General features: G+C 33.5%; 2 protein-coding genes across 7 annotated transcripts in view; both read right to left on the reverse strand.

Annotated features, from left to right (window-relative positions):
- The window catches only part of LOC128188197 (multidrug and toxin extrusion protein 1-like), a 30,659-nt gene extending 14,412 nt beyond the window's left edge, over nucleotides 1-16,247 (reverse strand). The window contains exons 1-3 of one of the 4 annotated variants that reach the window (XM_052859103.1): nucleotides 16,186-16,247; nucleotides 1,705-1,799; nucleotides 1,306-1,407 (exon numbers count right to left, since the gene is read on the reverse strand). In XM_052859103.1, the coding sequence (XP_052715063.1) occupies nucleotides 1,306-1,407; nucleotides 1,705-1,799; nucleotides 16,186-16,246 (258 nt within the window). In that variant the 5' untranslated portion in view covers nucleotide 16,247. Of the gene's footprint in view, nucleotides 1-1,305; nucleotides 1,408-1,704; nucleotides 1,800-10,129; nucleotides 10,180-10,336; nucleotides 10,415-16,185 lie in introns of those variants that run through there. The other 3 variants (XM_052859105.1, XM_052859104.1, XM_052859106.1) reach the window with 3 other exon arrangements.
- A 3,764-nt stretch (nucleotides 16,248-20,011) lies between these two features.
- LOC128189873 (C-factor-like) overlaps nucleotides 20,012-24,127 on the reverse strand; it is a 5,504-nt gene continuing 1,388 nt past the window's right edge. Inside the window, exons 5-6 of one of the 3 annotated variants that reach the window (XM_052861654.1) lie at nucleotides 20,776-20,916; nucleotides 20,012-20,489 (exon numbers count right to left, since the gene is read on the reverse strand). In XM_052861654.1, coding sequence (XP_052717614.1) covers nucleotides 20,265-20,489; nucleotides 20,776-20,916 — 366 coding nt within the window. In that variant the 3' untranslated portion in view covers nucleotides 20,012-20,264. Of the gene's footprint in view, nucleotides 20,490-20,775; nucleotides 20,917-22,196; nucleotides 22,572-23,018; nucleotides 23,160-24,127 lie in introns of those variants that run through there. The other 2 variants (XM_052861655.1, XM_052861656.1) reach the window with 2 other exon arrangements.

The raw sequence follows: 24,127 nt of genomic DNA on the forward strand, positions 1-24,127 counted from the left end.
ATTCTCTCAAATTAGAAGTTAGGGAAGCAACGTCTCTTAACATATTCAAGAAAAACATTACTGAAAGCATTCCTCAACCTCCAAAATATTTTTCATTTGGTAAACGCACTATTAATATTTTACATACCAAGTTGAGACACAACTGTATTTTGAATTATGATCTGTATAGAAGAAACATTATTGAATCACCCAATTGTATTTGTGGTCAAAAGGAGGATGTTTATCACTTTTTCTTTGTATGCAAGAATTATGTAAATGCAAGAAACAATCTTTTTGAATTACTTTTTAATAGGCTTGATGAAACAATTTTAATTAACTCACATTTGCTTCTTTGGGGTAGTGAAAATTTGTCTTACAATACAAACTGCTTTATTTTTTCGGCAGTTCAAAAGTTCATTAATGAGTCTGGAAGATTTAATAATTAAATTCCTTTTTGCTTTTGCTTTCTATACTGTACATTAACGTTATCTACTATATATAGATTTGCAATTACTTTGTAAATGTATGTCTATGAATTTAATTATTATAAAGTCAATAACTATAAGTAACATGTAATATTACATGTACTATGACAATTGTATATATTGTATGTATTATCATTAGGAGAGGAACTTGTAAGTTGCAAGAACTTGTTTCCGATCCTTTTGTGTTACTTACACAATAAAATATGTTCAAATCACAAAATAATTTGAATTAGTTACGTAAGATGTTGTTAATTTAAGTTATGATAAGCGCCCATTAAGAGGGATGGATGGTCTTGGCCATTTTTAGGCTATATTTACCTCAGTATGAAGAAGAGCTCTATATAAAGAAAAAAAATGCATAAATTTAAAAACTATTTTTTTTTAATTTTTCTTTACTAAATGTTAGTTTATTTCCAAAATTATGATATCTCAAAGTTAAGGGAGGATCTGGTTGTTAATTTATTGACCACCTAGCCTCCTTAAACGGGGACGTTGATATTTTCTAAAATGAAAATCTGCGCTCACACAAAAGCTTAATCATGAACCATTTATAATTTTTAAACAATCGAATCACTTTATGGAGGTACAACTTACGTATCAAGTAACGTATCAAACAGGAGTTCGAAAAAACGAGGCAAAGGTTGAAAAGAGTAATTTCTATTAGTTTCCCAATTAGAAGTTTTGTAAAGTAAGTAATAAGATGATAAAGATGATTATAAAGTACGTCACAAAAATGAAGCCCTGCATCTAGTGTATGGACGTGAGGTATTAATTCAACACCTCGTGAATACGTATAGAACTAATTTTTAAAGTAAAATACCCCCAAATGTTTTTGTCTTACTGTTGAGGCCAATGCGACTCCGTCTATAGTGTCCTTCCCTAAGTGTCCACAGAAGCCCTGACTTACAAATACCGGGAGGAACATCAGGAACTGTGTTAATGCCTGGGGTAGCAGAAAGCGTGTAAAGATACATGGGACTTAAATAACAACAATTTTATTGATACTTATTATGTAACCATTGATGAATTAGATTTTCAGATTCTCGTGATAATATTTTAAACCATTTGAACATTAATACTTTCTCATCGAAATTTTAATTTGCATAATATGGTGTCTTCGTTGAGTTTGAATTATGTCGATATACATCAGTTTAGTAACTGGATATTGTATTTACTACATACGCTTTGATATATACTGATTCGGTATGCTTAAAATCTTTATGAAGGTTTCTAAGCTCACCATCGGCCACGCCATCTTTAGCAATTCAATGAATTCCTGTTTGTAGGCATTTCCGGTGCAGCAACACATGGATCTCCATCGGGTCATTTTTCTAACTATAATTAACAAATATAGATTTTATAAACAAGGATTTCTTAAATATACTGATGTCTTAGAGTGACAACAACCGAGGCAATATTTCACTTATAGCATTTATAATTTGTCATAAAATAATTTTGGAATGTAATTTTCTTTGAGGACCACTGTTAAGCGAATATAAACATATACATGTAGATTTGAATTACATGGCTATATTTACGGTCAGTGTATATTTCAGTGTTAATGCATGGAGGTATTAACACTCATTTCTCTTCTTTCACATAAAAATATATTTTAATAACACATTGATCCAATGCAGGAGAAAAAAATTATCTAATTGCGTTCGTGTATTTCAAGGGATTTTAAGTGTTAGACAGACCTATATGTCTACGGAGATAGGATGTAAACAGTGTGCATCTACCAAATACAAAGATGTAATATCTTCCATTTAGATCAAGAAAATGCAAAAAAAAAGAGAAAGTCTTAAACCAATTACATATGTATTTCATATTTAATACCACAGAACATTTTTGATGTATAATAGTGTTTATCAAAATTCTATCTGCATTCTATATACATTGTATTAATAAAAAAATTTAAATTAATAACTAGTGATTTTGAGTTACGCATGAACTAAATACGAGACTGCATAATTTTATCATAGTGGTAATTGTTCTGGACAAGGTATGATTCTTAAAAAAAAAAGACCATTCCCCAGGTCATAATGTCAGTTCGCGTGAAGATTTAACACTGCTTAGCAGTCAATGTAACCTTGAATTACGCTCCTTTCCTCGTACTTACTGGACCTCAGCACAGCTCCATTATTGCTACAGAATGGGATGCTACTGTGTATTGTCTCTTTCGTGTGTGTGTGTGTGTGTGTATGTGTGTGTGTGTATATATATATATATATATATATATATATATATATATATATATATATATATATATATATATATATATATATATATATATATATATATATATATATATATATATATATATATATATATATATATATATATATATGGATATGGGACATGTATTGTGGTCAGCGATTTCAAACAGTCACAAAAATTCTGACATAACTCTATTTAAATTCGCCATTATTTTATTTCCCTAGCGTCCTATAAACGACTATACGATTGTCCCGGTTCAATGCATTTCGTTTTTCGAACGAAACAGTGTTATCAGAATACTTGACTTTCAGGGGGAAATGCTAGTAGTTTTGACGCAGGAACCACATATGCGATTCATAATGCCAAACAAGAATAGCCCAGTGGACACTGAGCGCGAGTTCCATTCGACTGCCACCTTTGTCATATAATTATATATGTGTATCATACTTAACTTAAAAACCTGCCAAAATAACAACCATATGTAATATCGGTGGATACGCAGGTTTAAACTTTCACCACATAATTACTCCAAATAGTTTGATTCCAATTATTAATACATGTACAATGTAAGTACTTATCTCGTCGAATATTACAATGTACATTACATGTATATTATATATGCGACATCTCTATATTGTGACGTACTTCCTATCGAAATAAACAAGAAAATCAAACATTATTTTATATTTTTTTTCCCAAGCATTTGGTTAAATTTGAGAAATAAAAAAATATACTATTCAATACCATAACTTTAAAACAAATAGAAATTTGGAAGTAATGATATAATGTTTAAAAATACGATGACACATAAATATTATTATTTTTAAAATGTTTTACTCGTGTCGAAACAAATATTCTTTGATCATTAAAAAGGCAAGTTTTGTAAATTATAAGACATTGATTAAAAGGAGAAGATTTAAAATAATTACCTGGTCGAAAAAAAGTGAGAGACATTATAGATTTAATGGTACAATGTACATGGTACATGTATATGCAGCGTATAGAGGTCACTCCTGAGAATTATACTCATCGCCGACCAATATGTGCAATCCCCTCCCATCTAGGAGAGAGTTGTGCGGACTCGGGACCGTGGCTTGAGACAATGTACCATGAAAGGGCATGGCAAATCTGACGTGATTTTAAACTGTTATAAAGACAATTCTATTACAGTTATTATTACCGAGATCAAGGGGATGCCGCGGACATTATTAGTCAACCCGCGGGCTGATTTTAAATTACTTAGTTGTAGGTGAAACTTCAAATGCGCTTGAGTAAATTGGAATTCTGTGAAGGAGTAAGGAGAAATTCGAAGAAGTTATCAAACTGGTCAGTTTCTATGTCGAATTACGCATCGTCGTTATGGAAGACTGTCCAAGGATATTGTCTGCAGCCACGGTCCGAAGTCTGCATATACATGTATAACCATTTTAACAGGAGCTTGAATTTTGGGTTGTGATGTGAAACAGTGAGACAGCAATGTGATGTCGGTTTGTCTATTTCCTTGCTGGCCACTCAGCCATGGCTCTTTGATATCAACAAGACTTCTCTGCCACTACGCAATTCATGCATATTTCACTCGGAACCAGTGTAATTTTTAATTTGCTTTGATGCAAGAATTTGATTCTTAAATTTAAAATGGTTCTGTATCTCCCCTATTCTCTAAAGGGGCATGGTCACGATCTTGATCAAATCCTATATTTTCAAAAAAAAATTAAAGTCTTTTGTTTACAATGCTTTAGCAAGTTGCATTTCTAATGATCAACTGATATAAGAGTGTCGTAGAGTTAAAATAAGATACAGCTCACAATCTTTGTTACATGTGTGTAAACAAGGACAATGAAACTCGAAATCAATCTTTGCAACGTTTCAATTCAAGACAGCACAGTTACTGTAAACAATAAAATGTTTTTTGAAATTCATGCGTGATATGAAGTGGCGAAATTGCAGAAAAATACATAACCCGCGTTAGTGGGTTATGTTATTTTTTCTGCAATGATCGCTACCTTCATAAAAAATAGAGGGAATCATTCTTGGTAGATGTAAATATTACTTTACAGAAATTGTGGGTGCACAGCCATACATTGTATGTACACCGCCACAAGATTGTCTCCTCACCCCCAGGCATAAAAAAATAAGTGTGCAAACTAAACGTTCACCCGATGACGTTCTCAGGCACGTAGCATAAGGGGGGGGGGGGGGGGGGGCAGGGAGGGCCCCCCCCCTCTTTTTTTCGCACCAACAATTTTTTTTAAATTTTCACTTTTTTGGGAGTATGTAAAAAATTGATATGAAAATAAGGAAATGAAGAGTGAAATTGAAGTTATATATACTAAGCCAGCTTCCCCCCCCCCTCCCCCGGATTAGGATTTTGAAGATTTGGGGAAGCTTTAAATTTTCCTTTTCTTTTTTTTTTCTTTTTTTTTTTAAACTTGTCAAGATTTTTTGGATGAGTCTGCACACCCCCCCCCCCCCCCCCCACTTTCAAAAACGATGCTACGTGCTTGGTTCTGGATACTATATATTTTGTATTGTATTAATTTACAGTGTAATCACTGCTGCCAAGAATAATTCTGTTGGCCAAGTTTTTTTTAGCTTTTTACAAGGCTAATCTTAATTGTTCTCCAAAATACCACGGCCGTCATCTATAAATTATCAGAACAGAAATACCTTTTTTCCATTAGCCTTGCACAAATCATTCAAGCATAACTAAAAAAACGTTTTAAAAAGTTTATTTAAGGAATAAGGAGTCATTTGGGGGTATTATGAGGTGATAATTTTGGTCCGGGTGTGATCAATTCCAATGAAGCCAAAAGGTTTTTATGATAGATTTGATCACGCTCCAACCGAAATTATTACCTCATAATATTTAAAGAAGATTCTTTATTAATTATATTTATATATAGTTTTCAGCAATCGTACGATTGAATGTTTTAATATAAATAAGCCCCATTTATACGTCATTTGGATATATTGAACTGTAAAGTACAAAATCGATTCGTAGTGTTATCACAGGCAAAGAAAATATTATACAATTATTTAATGCTTGAGCCGTTGGCCTCGGGCAATAGATCATACTGAGCTGTTCCCTGCACCTCGGAAAAGATATTCTGGTCTATTGACCGTTCAAGCATTAAATAATTGTTTTATTACCTAATTCCTTTTTTAGTTTTCCGGGTTGATGGTTTTCGTGCCATTATGCAATATACTCAGATTTTTTTTATCTTTTACATGCACCCAACCTTTTGCATGCATTACAACATCTCATTTTAATATTAGTTTACACAAAGAAGGAGGAGTCTTCAACCCATTAGATTTTAAATATTCTTTTACCTTATATGAGGCATTATTTGATACTCGCTTTTGATAACATTGAATTTGGTTTCACCAAGTACTAAAAACAGCGTCTATGTAAAGGAATATACATTCCCTGAGAAAGGATGTAACATTATAACGTACACGCATTCTGATATAAGTTGCCGGTCCAAAAGATCACAGTCTATTGACCGGCGTCCAATAGATCAAAGTTATAATTTAAGGTCCGCCCCGTAAAATGGTCCGGGGCGGACCCTTAATGTTAACATTAAGGGTCCGCCTTTGCTCTAAAAGGGTCCGGCCCGTATAAGAAAAGGTCCGCCTAACATTAAAGGTCCGGGGTATATTATTTCATTTATATGATTTCAATTTCGACTATTTTGTTACAAAATAAGTGGTATTATTTTTTAATTCTTATAAACGAGTACCTACCCGAGGTGAGTCAGTAAATATCCAGCACAGAGTTTTAATGAAAATACTTATACAGGTATAAGCAGGAAATGAAACTGATTGGCGTCATTAATTAAACAATGGCTTTAACCAGGTGTTGTATATACACAATCCACCCTGCAGGTGTGAGGGGTTCACACCTTCAGGTGTTTGACTGTTTGAAATAATCATGTAAACAATGGACATATCCAACGTCCTCTTTTTGCACATCTTTCCAATACGATACACGCTTAAAAACGTTACCCTTTTTAAAATCAAATATTCTTTACAATTCAATTTCAACGGTACATGCAAGCGATATCATTGCTACTTTTTATTTGCACTAGGGCACAGGGGCATCGTATCCGCTCTACTCTCTATGACATATATATAAATACATGTAATACATTTAGAGAGAGAGAGAGAGAGAGAGAGAGAGAGAGAGAGAGATACGACGCCCCTGTGACTAGGGCATATTATTAAGTGAAAGTTATGCTAATTATTATAAATTATTCAGTTCTTTAATCCCTCTTTCTATTTGAAACTTTATATTTGGATCGAACTATAATAATCAAGGAAGGGGAGTATCCAAAGGAATTGATTTGTTTCATGAGAAATTATAGACTACATGTAAGATTAGTAAAAAGCCCTATTCCTTCGGCTGTATATGCATTTTGCTTCTGGCAAAAAAATTAAAGGGATCCGATTTTCTTCCTAGAAAAAAAATAACACAGGTGCTTGTAGACAATACCCCCCCCCCCCCCCCCCTGAATTTAGACCCATGGGGTAGTTGACACTGTTTTGGTAGAAATTCCTTAAAAGTCATGTACACAAAATGCTCCGATTTATTTTAAACAACCCCAACCTGAATATAAAAGGTATTTTTTTTTTCATATGCAATGGTGGGGGGGGGGGGGGTACATTAATCGTTTATTTTCCGTTAATTTTTAGATATTTAAAATGGAACATGTTGTGTACATGACTTTAATTAAAAGAATTTCTATCCAGAAAAAGTCAACTTCACCAAAAGATCAGACCGGGTATAGGGGGGTGGGGGGGATAAATCTCAATTTAAATAAATTTTACTACTTCTCTTACTTAACATTACACTAATTTTTAAGGACACAATGCATGTACATATATATGTACATGTATCGGGTCTCGCCTCTTTAATTGAATATTTTACGATGACAATTATTTATATAAATATTATTACAATTAATGTGTAACTACTCTGAGTACATTTTAAAAAATAAAACCTACACTGAAGTCAGTTTCATGTCCACTCCAACATTACGTAGTTCAACTGAAAAATATCACAATAAAAATCTATAACAAACTCACTACATTCATGCATGACTATGCAGTTCACTTAACGAGGCGGACCTTTTCTTGAACTATTGTGTCCTACCTCTAAAATGAAAGGTCATCGGGTCAACATACTGTGAATTTTTTGCAAACAGTATTTCGATCAATGGGGCGGACCTTTTCTAAATGAGCCATAATATTACATCTAGGTCCTATCCCTAAATTAAAAGAACATCGGGGTCAATCAAAGCAAGTATCAATATGAATGTTAATTTTCTGCATTGGGTATTTCAACAAGTGGACCTTTTCTGTGCCATAATATTAAGTCCTAGCACTAAATTAAAAGATTATAGGGATAAATCAAAACAAGTATTCATACGAATATTTATCATATGAATATTAATTATCTGCATTCAGTATTTCAACGTGGCGGACCATTTCTTTAACTTTATTTTTGGGTCCTACCCACTGAAGAAAAGATCATCACTGAATTAGAGTCAATACAAGTGTCAACTTGATTAAGTATTTTCCTATATACCAATGATACCATTGATGCATCGAAGGATATGTAACTAGACACTTCACCAACATGGATGTCAGAGAGAGAGAGAGAGAGAGAGAGAGAGAGAGAGAGAGAGAGTTATTAATCTATACCAATGCAAGATTGTTACTCTAGACACTATCCATTTGATAAGGACGTCAATATTTTACTCCATGGAGATACAATTTTTTTCTTAAATCAACAAGGATTTTTTTAGGCAGTTTACAAATATATTTCTGCATTAAAGCGCTTTATGATATAGAATTTAAATATTATCGAGGGAAACGGATTTACTTATAATAAAACTATAGTGTTTACTTGTTTCCAAATCCTTGCTTAATTACATGTATGCATCATTATATACATATAAAAGTATTGTACGTTTGATTAAAGAAAGAGGGAATAAGTCTTTTAGAATAATGAGGTGATCGAATACTGTCGGAAATAAACACTTACACTTTTTAAACTATATTGCATGCGCATGAGAGAGAGAGAGAAATTATTACAACATTATCACCTTTATTACGTTTTCAAACAATTTACCTGTAGTCAATTTAAACATGCTTTTTAATTATAGGTACACGTATCATTTGATTAATTTCTTTTGTTTTTTCTCGCCCATATATTTACTGTACCACAATAAGTACATGTATACACTATATTGTCAACGTATACCCTCTGTTACGGTAAAACACATATGCGACCTTTTATTAATGATCTTATACTTGTGATATATCTACCTAGAGACGTTTAAGTTATTAGTATATTATCATAAGTTTCTGATCTTCTGAAAAATAAACAAAGCAAAAGCTAAAAAGACAATCTTACATGTAGTTGCGTAGAGCACTACAGCGGAGACATTTTTTTCTCTCAGTTAAGGGGTGATTAACATAGGTGTGAATGCCTGCAGGGCTTCTTTTACCCGTGTTTACCTGTCATGTAACCCTCTGCTAATACATATACACCGGAAGAGATTTAAAAACAAAGGGACTAAATGTTGTGTACAAATTAGTGTCAAAATACTCTTGGTTTTCTTTTTTTCAGATTCATAAACAATTGGTCAAAATCTAATCCGCTATGAATATTTGATATTCCACAAAGTAATACGCAAATGGCCGACTGGATTATGTAAACAAAGACATACTTAAAATACAAGTAAACGAACAAAAAGAACAATTACTTTAAGAGAAATTTTAACAAGTGACTACGGGTAGGACCTTTTCTTATAGGGGAAAGCCGGACCTTAAATGTTAACATTAAAGGTCCGGCCGGACCATTTTACGGGGCGGACCTTAAATCATACGACACCGGCAGTTCAAAATAGATGCAAATATTTAATTTGTAATAAAACAACAAAATCCCTTAGATTAGGTAATAAAACTATTTGATTACCAAAATACAGTTGATAAGTATAAACGCATCATTTCCGTAAAATTTATAATCAATAGCAACGTTAATCCCTCCCACTTTTTACATTTTGTTTTAGACTTCCTCGTTTATTTTCACCGCATACTCAGTTTGTCTGTTAGATTCTCGCAAATGAAGCTAATATTATAATTATCGTATCAATTTTACCTTTTTACTCAGATATCAAAACCCGAGGGTGTGTGGTGATCGAAAAATACAATGTATGCATCCCCTTCCCATTCAAAAGCTACTCCAAATTTGATCTTGGTATTTTTAGAGATAGCTAAAAGTGTTAAAACGTTTACGACTGCTCTACAAAAACATTTAACGCCATAAAAAACTAAAAATTTAAAATGAAGAGTAATACCAATATGAAAAAACTGCTTACTATTATTCTGGCTTTTAACTAAAAATGAAAAAAATGACATGAAAAGCTGCGGTAGAAACTTACTATAATAGTTCCGACAAGGAATTCCTAAAACTTCGCGATACAACAGTTCTTTCTCATCGGATTTAAAACGGCTTAAGTTAAAATGACAAGGGTTAATATCCGTTACAGCCACAATTTAAATATTTTCTTGCTAAATCTGCAATACATGTTTAAACGTACATCTAAATTTTTTCCCACATTATTAAAAGAAAAGAGTGAATAAAATACCTCTATTGCAGAAAGTCCTTGCAGCGGCTACATAAAGAGGAAAACTCTGATTGTTCCCGAACGGTCTTGTGGTGGTATTATAACGATCGAGTGCTTTCAAAAACATTCAAATAAACCCTATAGACTTAATATACTTAAACAGTTTCTCAATTTGAGATGGTTAGATACCCTATCTCCCAAATCCTTTGTGAGATAGCATTAGTCCCTCTTTTCATGACTAAACTACCATAGCATTGTTCACACTTGACCGATTTGTTTTTCCTTTTGGTCGAATTTTGCATCCGTCATGAGTGGATTGATTATCGTTAACATATGCTTTTTTTAAAAAATACGTTACTTTTTAAACATTACTAATTACATTTAGATATATGCCGATAAAATACTATCGTTCACAGTCCTTCAACTGGTTTTTCGTAGACCTATGTACATGTGCAACATTGGAATAAGTAACCAGGTTTATCACAGAATGACAGACACAGACATTCGTATCCAAAAATTCTATTTCCCGCAATAGCAGTTGGTTGGGGGGGGGGAGCAGATTTTTACAGACTTTTGTTTTTAAATTTAACGATTTATTGACCAGTTTAATGTACCTCATTACATCAATTCGTACTTATTTAGACACTACGTAACAAGATATCGGCGCCGGGTCAGCCATATTTAAAAGAAATATGCTGACCACAGTGCATCAGATCATTAGTATGGACTTGAATACTTTACTGATATTTACATTTACTATGTATTTTCTTCTATATTTCTTAAGCAAACCGATTGTAATTCACTGAGCTATAGACACAGACAGGGGCTAAAATCTACACGATCAAGGTTCTATATAACCATTTTATCGATTGGTCGAAACGTCCAGCAGCAATTTAAGAAAAATCAGGGATTGCACGAAATGATCATGATGATGTCAGGCTGCAATTAACCAATAAAATACTACACTGTGTCTAAAATTATTCACGCAAAACAACATGTAAAACCTCATATTAATTGCTTTTTTAAATCTTTTGACCAGTTTTTGTCAGTTTTTGGTATAAATAAATCAGAACATGAAATGTTTACATTTTGGTCCACATTTGTACAAGGTCGTACACCCCCCCCCCCCTTTTAACAGGACCTTTTCGCACAAAAAAACAATTGCCGCTGACTAACAAATGTGCCGAGAGATAGGAATAAAAATTTATTGTTGCATTCAAAATCATGTGCAGCACGCATCCCTTTTATTTCTCCTACATGATTTATAGCGTCCATACAATGAAACATTGCATGGCTCGCCGACTGGAAATGTTTCACATCGAAAATGCCATGTAAGTTTCTCAGGCAGTATGCAAAAATTAAAACCACTGTGTTTCAAACATTCTTTATAGTCCAATTCACATATTTAAGACCAGATAGTAAAAGGATGCATCAAATGAACATTATGTTCGAGATTAAATATTGAAGAAAAAAATCTTATCATCATACATTTGTATATACTCCTGTTGATTATACGTGTATAGCTGTAACATTGTAAAATCGGTTATTTTATTTGCATAATTAAAAGTATACACCTTCGTTCGTTCTGTGTTCATTTTTCAGCTCCTAATAAATATAAACATAACTATGTGATTCCAAAACGGGGGGAATTGAAAATGCAGCCAGTAAGTATATATGGAGAGAGAGAGAGAGAGAGAGAGAGAGAGAGAGAGAGAGAGAGAGAGAGAGAGTTCAGATAAAAATCTTTTACAAGTATACAATCTGCAATTTAGGCACACTTTATTGATAAAGAAAAGAGAGTACATTTAGGTAAAAATGTTTATAGATTATTGATAACAATACTATTATTTTGTCGATAAGAATTCTTATTGTGCTGATGTTTTGTACGACGGATACCGATGAACAAATAATCCTAAAAACACGTACCTTGAAGTAAGATACCTGTACTTTTGTTGTACTATCGAGGTAAACATTTTTTAAACAAAAACAAGCGTCTATATGAGCAGTTAACGAATGTTCGCGGCAGAAAATAAGCCTCGGGCTGAAAAAGTTTTGCTTAATTAGTTTACCGAATCATGAAATCTTTGAAATTCTCAACCAAATGAATTTATGTCGTTTTAGGCTTAACACAAGCATAAGAAACTATGCAAACCTGAAGACTAAGGACCAAAATTGTCACGTTTTAGATAGCAAAGAAACAATTACATATATCTTTTTATTTAATAACGAAATACGTTTCTCTAAAGAAGATGTGGGATTAAGATAGCGCAAATGCCCATTCGGTTTAGTCGTAAAATAAAATTTTGAATATATTTTTTCCAAATTAAATCTATTCAAATATATTATAATACAAGTTTGCAAAAGCACAATTTCTAACTATATTCAGTTTTTAATATATTTAACAAAAGATAAGAAAATAAATATTGCCTAGAATTTTGGTGGTATCGAACCCATAACATATAAACCCTAGATACTAGTATATAAGGTTAGCTTATGTCAGGTACTATAACCACTGTGCCATTTCAGACACAACAAAATTGGCTGTTTAACTACTATTAACAAATTGTGACTTTGGCCACGAATTTACGGACTTGTATTATTTTTTCAAAACGTTCAATTGTTGGGATATAAAATGATATTTTTAATGCATAGTGGGTCATCTCTCCACGTTTTTGTTGGTTGAAATCGGCTTATTATTTATTTTTATAAACAAAATCAGATTTTTGGTTATTTTATTTTTTCAGTAGCTTGTCCAACTGTGTATGGGCATTTAACACGCCTTTTCCACCCATCTTTTTTGAAACAAATCCATGCAGATCTTATCTCTAGGCAACTTTGTGATAGCAAAAGTAGTGAAAATAAATAAATAAAGGATTGATTTTTTGTGAGATATTTGTTTGCCCGTACATTGCTACGTCATCGTTCGGCTCGAAACCAGATCCTATCTTTCAGAACCTTTGTAAGAAAACGATGATAAAACTTTTGAAAACAACGCCATCTTAGTCGATAAGTACTTGTAACTATGTTAGCCAAAGGACATTGAATTCGACTTTTGTTTATCCATTCTTTCGAAATAACGCAATAAAATTCTATTAGTGACTAAATGTGTACAAGCTTCTTTCATCTTTCTTCACATTCAATCTAAATGGAAAATTAAAGTTGAAATTTACATACCAACATTTAATTGAAGGTTACAACAAAATTTACCAACGATTCTTATAACACAGCAATTGTAAAATATGACAGTTGCTGACAACTTACTTACAAAGTAATAGTTTGAATTTCCTACATCACTGCACATATGCAGATGCAATTGGTCAATAACAAGCAGTAACACGCTATCGACTGTGCGGCAATATGCACATTGGCAATAATGAAACAAAAAAATCCTAATTGTACATAGTTATCTGGTTAGAAATGGCATTGATACCGACTTTTCTATAGTAGCGTGTCAAAGTGGTAATATGTTTCTACTGATGCATATGGTCACATTTAAGCCGATGGTCGGGCGAACAAAGGATCACTTATATAAACCAAAAGAATTTACCTATAGGGCCGGTCTTTACAAAAAGTTAATCAAATTGTGCTCTTGAACGAAAGGCTGGGCTTGCAATAGTTACTGTATGGCGAAGAATTGTTACTTTTGGCAATAAATTGAGAATTTTGAGATTTCACAAAGCGTAAATAAATGTTTCAAAGTTCATACTTTGAACTTTGCAAGAAAATTCATTTAAGTTACAGGAAACTTTTCATTTCATAAAATTTGCGCACGGAGCTGTAGTGTCCCTGAAGACATGTTAAATCGAAGTTTATTTTAGTCAAAACATCAGTATAAGAGTAGACGCCCATCGGTTTCGATATTTAAACGTTCTTCTGATTGATGGTTTGCACACTACATTGTCGTGAATGGAAAAGGAGTAAACATTTTCTGTATTAACAATCTTAAGGTGTATAGTGGGTAATATCTGTTTTCTTTTTATGTCAATTTTCACAATAATTTTTAATACTGTATTAAATTAGATTTTCAACCAAAAGACTGTGTTGAATAACCATTTATTTATATTGTTGTAGTGTTGTTAACAAAATTTGTTCACGGTTAACAAAATAATGTATGAGGTTTACTACCAATCTGTCACGGCATAAAAAATGAACGCTATCTAAAAACGATAGTGTATGTTTATTTCTTGGTTAACATGATTTTGAAAGGCAGCAGTGTATATTATCATACTTTCATGTTAAATACTGAAATCTGATGGGTTTAGACGCAGTTTAAAATCCGTTCTATAACCCTCAGCATTAGCAACACACTTGGAAACGGGTAACACAACGAATATTATTGTTACATGCACGTAAATTATCCTCGTACGGTTCGTCACAGAATTCATGTCATTCCTAAAGAAGCATTGAAATTTTCTTTACAATGAAGACATTCAGTATAATATAATAAATAGTGCCTGTTTAGGAGGGCAACAGTTGAAATTGACACCGCTAGAAAACCATTGTCAACCTCCACTAGTACTTCGCGTCGGGCGGTTGGCAATGGTTTTCTCGGTGGTGTCAATTAAGCTAAAGTTGTCGGATCCAAGGTATCGCCCTACACTTTCCGCCATGATATTTAGTACGTGTAGTCAACCCGCGTTGTTAGTAATGTCCAATAACCCATTCTGAATAGTTCTATATACCGGTATCCTTTAAACTAAAATCGTGCATTCGAAAAACGCATTTATTCACAGGGACCAAGCCCGTTTTAACATTAATTTCTTTATTTATGGTTACATTGAAATTGATTTTGAAACGGGCTTGGTCCCTGTGTATTTATTCAACATTTGTAAAATCTTAATTTTTTTGTATGCTCAAAATAACTTCCTGGTAAACTCTTAACGTAATCATTCAATATTATTTCATTGCAAGTAGGATTTTGATGCAAACTCCCACTGACCTGTATTCGCCAAAGCGTGTCCAACACCTTAATCTCGATTTTGGGCTGGTTTATTGAAAATAAAAGTAGATTTCAAATGAATTTCAGAATAATAATTTATCAGGAAAATATCAATCATAGCTTACGGACATTATCACACACGTGTTGAAATACCAAAGATGTAAGCAGTTACAGGGCTTTCCCCTCCCCACCTTTTTTCGCAACAAACATTCTTATAAAACTTTTTTAAAGATACATCTAGAAAATTCATTTTTTGAGCAGTTGCCCCCTCCTTTAGAATTAAAATAGGATAAAAGGTAGTTTAAAGTACAATAGAATAATACGTAGTTTAAAGTACAAACGCCCCCACTCCAGGGATAAAGGTTTTGACAATTGGCGGGGTTTTTTGGTGCATAAATATTTTTTTTTGGCTTGCCTGCCTCTTATTAAGTGACTTATTATTTTAATGGGTAAAATTGACCTAACATATATTGTGTGTGATACGTACAGGGCCTATGAGTTGATTAAAATGGATAATTTTTTAAAATCTTCGAGGACTGACTCTCTATTTGGTATGATTTGTAATTTGCACCCGTTTATTCTAAACATGTCTTGAAAAACAGGAATAAGGACTATACTTTCCATTTATTTTAACCATTTTTTTTATAATTTTGAAAATCCAACATAGAATAAGCTTTTAGACTAGAGGTATATCCACTATCTGGCTGACATTTCCACGAAAGAGAAAATTCGTAGATTGCGTCAGGTAAACGAATCCTGACATTTTTTGTTAAAAATAGGTACATGTAATTAGGGGTAGAGGGCGAACCCCCGCCACCCTGTAGATCAGTTAATGTTATGTTTACATGTAACCCGATATACAATTTTACAGATGATGAAAGATAAGTATAATTATATCAAATTACACAATACCAAAAACCAACAGAGAGACCTATCTTTGCAGAGAGTCCGCGGATTTCTTGTTGAGACACTGGCAGTCGTAAAGAAGACATCCGATTACTAGTATACTATTCACCAATTATAAACGTTGTAACATCTTAATCGATCCGATCAAAAACTCGTATAGAGTTACTTAACGAAAATCTCCTCAATCTTAGAATGACGTCAGTGTATCTTTGGGGGTATTCATTATCACTCATAGGTAAATCACAAGTACAAGTATGCGTTAATTTTAAAGTACCCTGTATTTATCCTTCTCCTTTTCTCAGGAAGGTATTTTTGATATACTATGACACTGAGCGACAAAGACATTTACAATCTCTTTTCCAAATAGTTTCCAAACGCATTACGTTACAGTATACATGTACTTGTACAGATGTACTTTTAATCTTTCATTACTCGTTTTCACTTTTTAAAAGTCTTAAACTCAAGCGACTAAAATCAAAATGTCTTAATTTTAATTCTTTTCAAAATGCAACTTCATATCCTAAATATCAAGAATAAAAGTTCTACTTGAAAATGCATTGGAAAAAATCCTATGCAGCATTTTAACCCTTAAAGAATCGACTCGCCTTGTGCACTTTCGTACATGTACAACCTTTAGAAAAAATTTCTCATTTATGTTTGATTTTGGAAATGTCAACAGTGGTCATACATTGTAACAATGTACTTGTAATAACCAGGGTTTTTTTTCTTGTCGAGCAAGAACCAACTTCTGGAGTGTTAGCAAACATAATTTGTGATGAATGACAATTCAGCAATGTAGAATAATATAAGTTAAGTCCATCAAAATATATTTTTAGGACCCCTTAGCAGAGAAAAGAATTACAAGTTACATCGTAGACTGAATTCAAATTTTGGTTGAGAGGACACCTAAAGGTGACAACGAGTTTTTTTTTTTTTTTGTTAAATGCATGTAGAATAACAATTCTGGCATTTAAAATTAAAGTACCTTGTAGTCTGGGAAATGGTTTTCTAACAGTGTTATTATAAGTTTTTATTCCCTCACACGTGCGAATAAATAATTGTAAAAATAATTTAAAAGAGGATTTATCTAAGCTTAAAGTCTGATTGTTTTAAATACATTTTAAAAAATCACGATGTTATCTTTTATTCTTACTGTTATAGAATCAACTCCAAAGAAACAATAATCTCTCTCTCTCTCTCTCTCTCTCTCTCTCTCTCTCTCTCTCTCTCTCTCTCTCTCTCTCTCTCTCTCTCTCTGCTATTTGTGACTTTCGTCGCGAAAATACGAACATATATTATTTTCTGAAAACATTCTACAGTAAAATTGAATATTTAAAAAAAACTCAAGAAAAAAATTCTGAGCATAAGCAATACACGCCCCCTACCGGTTTGTAGAAATTTGTGAAAACAATTCACTGTTATGCAGAATGTCATTCTTACTGTCTTCTGTACCCCGAATCAACAGACTAACCCGATAACGAACCCGATTGTAATTATACAAAACCTGTCGATTAAATTAACAACACAATGCTTGAAACTATTTTATAGAACTTATTTGTTTGTTAGAAACAATAAAAGGGATGGTCCAAGTAATGCACAATATTATTAGTCCCCTACCGGTTTTCACCGGAGGGGACTATAGCTTTCCTCTGCGTCCGTCAGTCCGTCCGTCCGTCCGTCTGTCTGTCCCACTTCAATTTTCCACACTTTTTTTTTCTTTATGCGTTTGAGGAATAATACGAAATTTGCTGGACAGCTTCAAAATGTCAAACTACAGATTAAGTTTACCCTTTTGTAGCGTCTGGTTGACATATTTTCGAGAAAATTAATTTTTTATATTCCAATTTTTTAATGTTCGGGTTCGATATTCTGCATAACAGTATTTCCACCAACCGGTAGGGGACGTGTATTGCTTATGCAATACTCTCAGAATGCTTGTTATTACTGACTACATACTTTCCTCGTTTATTCAATACACACCGAACCCGCAGAGGAAAGCTATAGTCCCCTCATGTGAAACCGGTAGGGGACTTATAAATGCGTCAATATTTGATAGTATCAAACCCTCAATCAAAAAATCCCAGTTTATGTCTGGTGCTCTCTTTTTTTTTATCTTTTATTAGGTCTGGTGCTCTAACCACTAAGCCATTTATAGTCACAACCAAATAGTTAATGTAAAGGCTATTTGTGACTTTTGTCGCGAAAACACGGACATATATTATTTTCTGAAAACATTCAATTAATTGTTATTTCTAATTCTTATTTCTAATGTACTAAATGATATCCTGCGCAAGCGCGGGAATTAACACTTTACATATTATTATGATATAATGCTTAATACGTTGAACCATTTTTGGGGGGTTTCTTTAGGCTTGAAGTTGTCCGACTTTTTCCTTATCTTATTCTTTAAAATAAAAAAAACAAAAACAATCTGCATTGTTTGATATTTAGAGCGGGCAGGGTTGAAAAATCTAAACTGAAACGTACAAGCATTCTGAGAGTATTGCATAAGCAATACACGTCCCCTACCGGTTTGTGGAAATTGTGAAAACAATGCCCTGTTATGCAGAATATCGAACCCGAACATTAAAAAATTGGAATATAAAAAATTAATTTTCTCGAAAATATGTCAACCAGACGCTACAAAAGGGTAAACTTGATCTGTAATTTGACATTTTGAAGCTGTTCAGTAGATTTCATATTATTCCTTCAACGCATAAAGAAAAAAAGTGTATAAAACTTATGTGGGACAGACAGACGGATGGACGGACAGGCGGACGGACGGACAGACGGACGCATAGGGAAGTTATAGTCCCCTCCGGTTAAAAACCGGTAGGGGACTAATGATATATGTACATGAAGGTGGCCTTGATCCTTTTAAATTTGTTGCAGCTGACTGAAAAAAACCCTTTTTATTGTATTTATTTCAAACCAGTGAATGGGTATTTACTCTCTCTCTCTCTCTCTCTCTCTCTCTCTCTCTCTCTCTCTCTCTCTCTCTCTCTCTCTCTCTCTCTCTCTCTCTTAAAGAATAAGATAAGGAAAAAGTCGGCTTGAAGTTGTCCGACTTTTTCCTACCGACTTTTTCCCTTATCTTATTAAAAAAACAACTGCATTGTTTGATATTTAGAGAAGCGGGTAGGGTTGAAAATCTAAACTGAAATGAATAATATATACATGAACGTGGCCTTGATCCTTTTAATTTGTTGCAGCTGACTGAGAAAAAAACCCTTTTTTATTGTATTTAATTCAAACCAGTGAATGGGTATTTACTCTCTCTCTCTCTCTCTCTCTCTCTCTCTCTCTCTCTCTCTCTCTCTCTCTCTCTCCCTCTCTCTCTCAATTTGGTTCTTTAGATCAATTTTCAATTTAATTTCTATAAATGATCGACCCAAATAAGAATTTCAGATAAAAGACTGTTTTAAAAAACAATCTGGAGTGAGGGGTGGGGGGGGGGGGGCATTCTCATTAAACTTCTCCGTTTTATGCATACATCATTTACCATATAGAAGAAGAATACAATAATCTGTTCACTAATCATTAATGTTTAAGGTTTACAACCAATCTGTAGTGGTATAAAAAAGGTGTGAAATTAGTACACGCTAGATTATGCATTATTATCCATTTGTATGCATATTTTAAAACAAAGTTGTCAGATTTAAAGTATCTGCCCGATGGTTAACTCGCCCTACCCTTTCTGCCATGTCAATTAGTCAACCCGTTTCTGGGCACCCCGATCTGGAAACGTGTTGAAATACCAAAGGTGTAAGCACGAACGAGTAACCCATAAAGATGCCAGAAATGGTGTTTATATAAATGACATTAATTTTAAAATTTGTTGAGATATATAAAAACATATGAAAAAGAAAATCGAAGTTCAAACAATGTATTCTGCTTGTCTTTGTCAGTTTAAACAATATAACAATGCTGATATTTGTGAATCACTGTCACTTTGATTGCCTTTGGACACCAAAACAGTGGATGGCTAGAAAAAAATGTATCTACAGCGTCTGTTTAATCTATCAATGAACACATTAGAAAGTGCTTCTATCATTTAATATAAAGAAAAATAACGAATTGACTTCCATTCATTCTTCTGAGAGGTCACCATGGTAAAGGGTTTCCGGTGTAATCGGTGAGTACGCATGCGTTTTCTGCATTCATATTTGACATCACTTGTATACAGCCACACACACTTTGAGAGACGGTAACGGGGGCTTTCGCTGTTCCCATGTCGGTTTGTACCCACCCTGGGTGTAAGCATCCCACGTGGATTCCTTTGTCTTTTAATTCATTGTGTAGGATCTTGGTCAGCATGTTCAAGGCACTCTGTAAGAACATGTACAATGACATTTCATGATTAAAATCTTGTCAACTTCGAAGATTTTTTATTTAACGGTTTTTTTGCAGGATTGCATTGCCGTTCACTGTTTAACTCTCAAATGTACATACTTTTTCTCTAAATCTAAGTTCTAGTTATAAAGTAATTTTAGTCATTTTTCAAATTTTAATGTTATTTACTACCTCCCAAAAAAGTGTCATTATGATAGCATTATATTAACCGTGATCAAAATTTTGTCAAAGATATCAAAACCAAAATAAACTTATTACTTACTTTTGAAACTCGATATTCTACTGCGTCCGATGTTACGGTACGAGCGATGGAGGACATTATTGAGGACATGTTGACAATAGCTGAGGACGGGTTACTCGGGGTCGACGATATCGCTGCTTTGAGGAGGAGTGGTAAGAAGGCCTAAAAAGATAAACAAACTTCGGTAAAAATGAATCATGAGATGATCTTGAATCATTTTACTTTTACTGAGCTCGGTTACAAAAAATTCGGCACATCTCAAAGACTTCGGCATATTCCGGTACATTACAGGTAAGAATTTGTTGAACCATACTCTTTAACTGATCAGTTCACATACTTTAATTTAAAAGGGCTGGACGGTCGTTAGCATCTAAATCTATCTCCCAAAAAAGAAGAGCTCTGTATAAAAATATAGCAAAATATTCAAATTTTAATCTACAACATCCGGGTTCTTTTTTTCTTTTTCTTTTTTTGCTAAATTATAATAGTTTATAACAAAACAAATCATATCTGAAAGGTTGAGGAAGAACTGGTGGTTAATTTTTTGACCAACCAGCCTCCTTAAGGCTTGTCGTTGGTTTTGTCTCCGACGAAGTACCGGGCTAAGGTGATATACTAATTATATAATTAATTCAAAATCCATACACGCTAGAATATCCAGCCTTTTTTATAAAAGAGTCACAATGTAGCCCATTCTTCGCCTTTCTTCTAAAGAAATTGTTATACTTACATGCATAAAACGGAGCAATTTGTTTTACTTTATTAAAATTATATACAAGTAAGATTCATAGATAAGTGTGTGTTGAGCCGTATCCATCCAAACCACAGAGAACAAAACCCCGTTTAGATCTGTTAACGCTTTTACTTACTGATTGTGACCCAGCAATGGTATGATCATTTTTATTTTGCTTAAATTTTTTATGTCGATTCTGCAGATGCAACATTTTGAAATGTTATATTATTTTATTGGCCTTATTTTGTATGAAAAATTATTTGACTGCAGAAATTCAGATTAAGTAACTTACCTAAAGCTATAAATTTCTTTAGTCTGCCTAAGAATAAGTTTTAAAAAGTATCGTATATAGGTAAACATTTAAAGATGATTTATTGAAAAATATTCTAAAATATCAATAAAAGTAGTCATGTCTAACAGGCGTGCAAATCAATTGCCATATTTTTGTATGCAATTCTTTCATTTGAAAACCCTGAGGGTCACAAATCCATCCAAAGATGTACAAATACTCTTCTTCCTCTTCTTTAGGCTGGATATATAAGATATTTAAAAAATAAATATAATTGAAATACATTTATAATAATAACAAATACTAGTATTTTGAACCTGTACTCACGGATGATACTAGTAAGTGTGAATCACTGTCTGTTTGCTTGACTCTGAACACCAACAATGTCGTTGACATTCATTAGAAGTCGAATGTACCGAGTAATTTAATGTGAAAATCAATCATACCCTATTAGCTATTAATCATTCCATGAATTCATCATTCAATGATGAATTCGCTGTAGTGCGACTGTCAATTTGATATTTTGACTCAAGAAAAACGATATATTATTATTCCTGTTCAGTTTAAATGTCACCATGGTAAAGAGTTTCCGGTGTAATCGGTGAATACGCATGCGTTTTCTGCGTTCATATTTGACATCACTTGTATACAGCCACACACACTTTGAGAGACGGTAACGGGGGCTTTCGCTGTCCCCATGTCGGTTTGTACCCACCCTGGGTGTAAGCATCCCACATGGATTCCTTTGGCCTTCAGTTCATTGTGTAGGATTTTACATAACATGTTCAATGCAGTCTAAAAATAAGATAAACACACTTGACATTTACATGCATTTAATTCCCAAAAACTGTAATTCACTAAGAAAAAAAACAAAATAATTGCAGTGAGAATTTGTTTGACATTAAGGTAACCCATACCACCTGCATGTCGGAAATCCACTGTCAATCACGCATACGCTTACCGATCATTGGCCAACTAGCCTTACAAAAGTGAGGAAGTCAGTTGGAATACTCTGTATAGAGCATAAATTATTAATAAGAACAAGAAATATTTAGTGAGTTGGCCAACGGTTAGTAAGCGTTTGCATTTGGATTTCCGACGACGATGTCCACTTTATTCAAAGGCCATATTTACACTTTTTAAAAATGTCGATGGTTTTTTTTTTAATTTTAAAACTTTCAGAGTACAATATCTTATGATATCGTAACGGTATCTATATAACATTCAAGTGATTGTTCTTACTTTAGAGACTCGGTATTCTAAATAGTTTGTTGATTCGTTCAGAGCGATGGATGCCACTTTTGTGGAGATGTTGACAACAGCTGAGGACGGATTAATAGGCGTCGAAGATTCCGCTGCTCGAAGGAGGAGTGGTAAGAAGGCCTATAGAATATTTGGGGATTGATAGCATGCAGAGGGACCTTGGTCGACTGGAAGATGGCCTCGAAACATTGGACCTTAACCAAGCTCGATTATAAGACAGGCGGAATGCCCCGATGTGTCTTTTGTATTATATACCATACTCTGAACACCCCTGCGAATGTGTTCGGAATGTTTTCTTTATCGTTGCTAAGTTTATAATAATTCCAGAGGTGCTTGAATGAAAGTTCACGAGACTTCACCGAGAATTGTTCAGTTCCTGTGAAATTTCGAGCGGAAATATATGTGTTCGGATAATATTCTCAAAGTACGTAAGTACTGGTCCTTTTTCATATCATATCCTGCTTTGATTTACCTTAAAACATGAAAATCGTCTAAGAGGTATGTTTTATTTCACTACCTAGCGGTTATTTAAATTAAACGATGATATTCAGAACAGAGTTATCGTTCGTGTTCAACCACGTTTAAAGTGGTTAAAAATATAAACATTGGGTTGCTTAATAAAATCATAGCCATGTTTGATGCTTGTTGTGTGCAATACAATGTTTTAAAAAAAATAATGGGCGTCTGTTTTGCATAAAAACTTACTATATCGAGACATTTTCAAGGAACATTCTGCATAAAAAAGTGTAGTCTGTTTCGCTATTGATGCTATTACTAGGTCAGGCGCGGATCGAAGATAAACCCTTAGGGGAATCTCTTCTAATCATGTTTACTGTTGCAACAGCAGAAAAAAACTAATTTTTGTATTGTCACATTTATTTCTAGAACACATTTTATCCATCAATTAATGAAGATAAAGTTTAAAATCAATAAACCTCTAGGTTTCATTTTGACTACAAGTACCTAGATTCTATGAAACAGACTATAAACACGAGGCACGGTTTTAACTGCAAAACTGAAAGGGTCAAATAATACCACTAAGTTAAATGACAATAACATTTGCAGGGGTGTGTATATACATATAAATC

The sequence above is a fragment of the Crassostrea angulata genome, chromosome 6 (assembly GCF_025612915.1).
Source record: "Crassostrea angulata isolate pt1a10 chromosome 6, ASM2561291v2, whole genome shotgun sequence".
Classification (NCBI taxonomy): domain Eukaryota; kingdom Metazoa; phylum Mollusca; class Bivalvia; order Ostreida; family Ostreidae; genus Magallana; species Magallana angulata.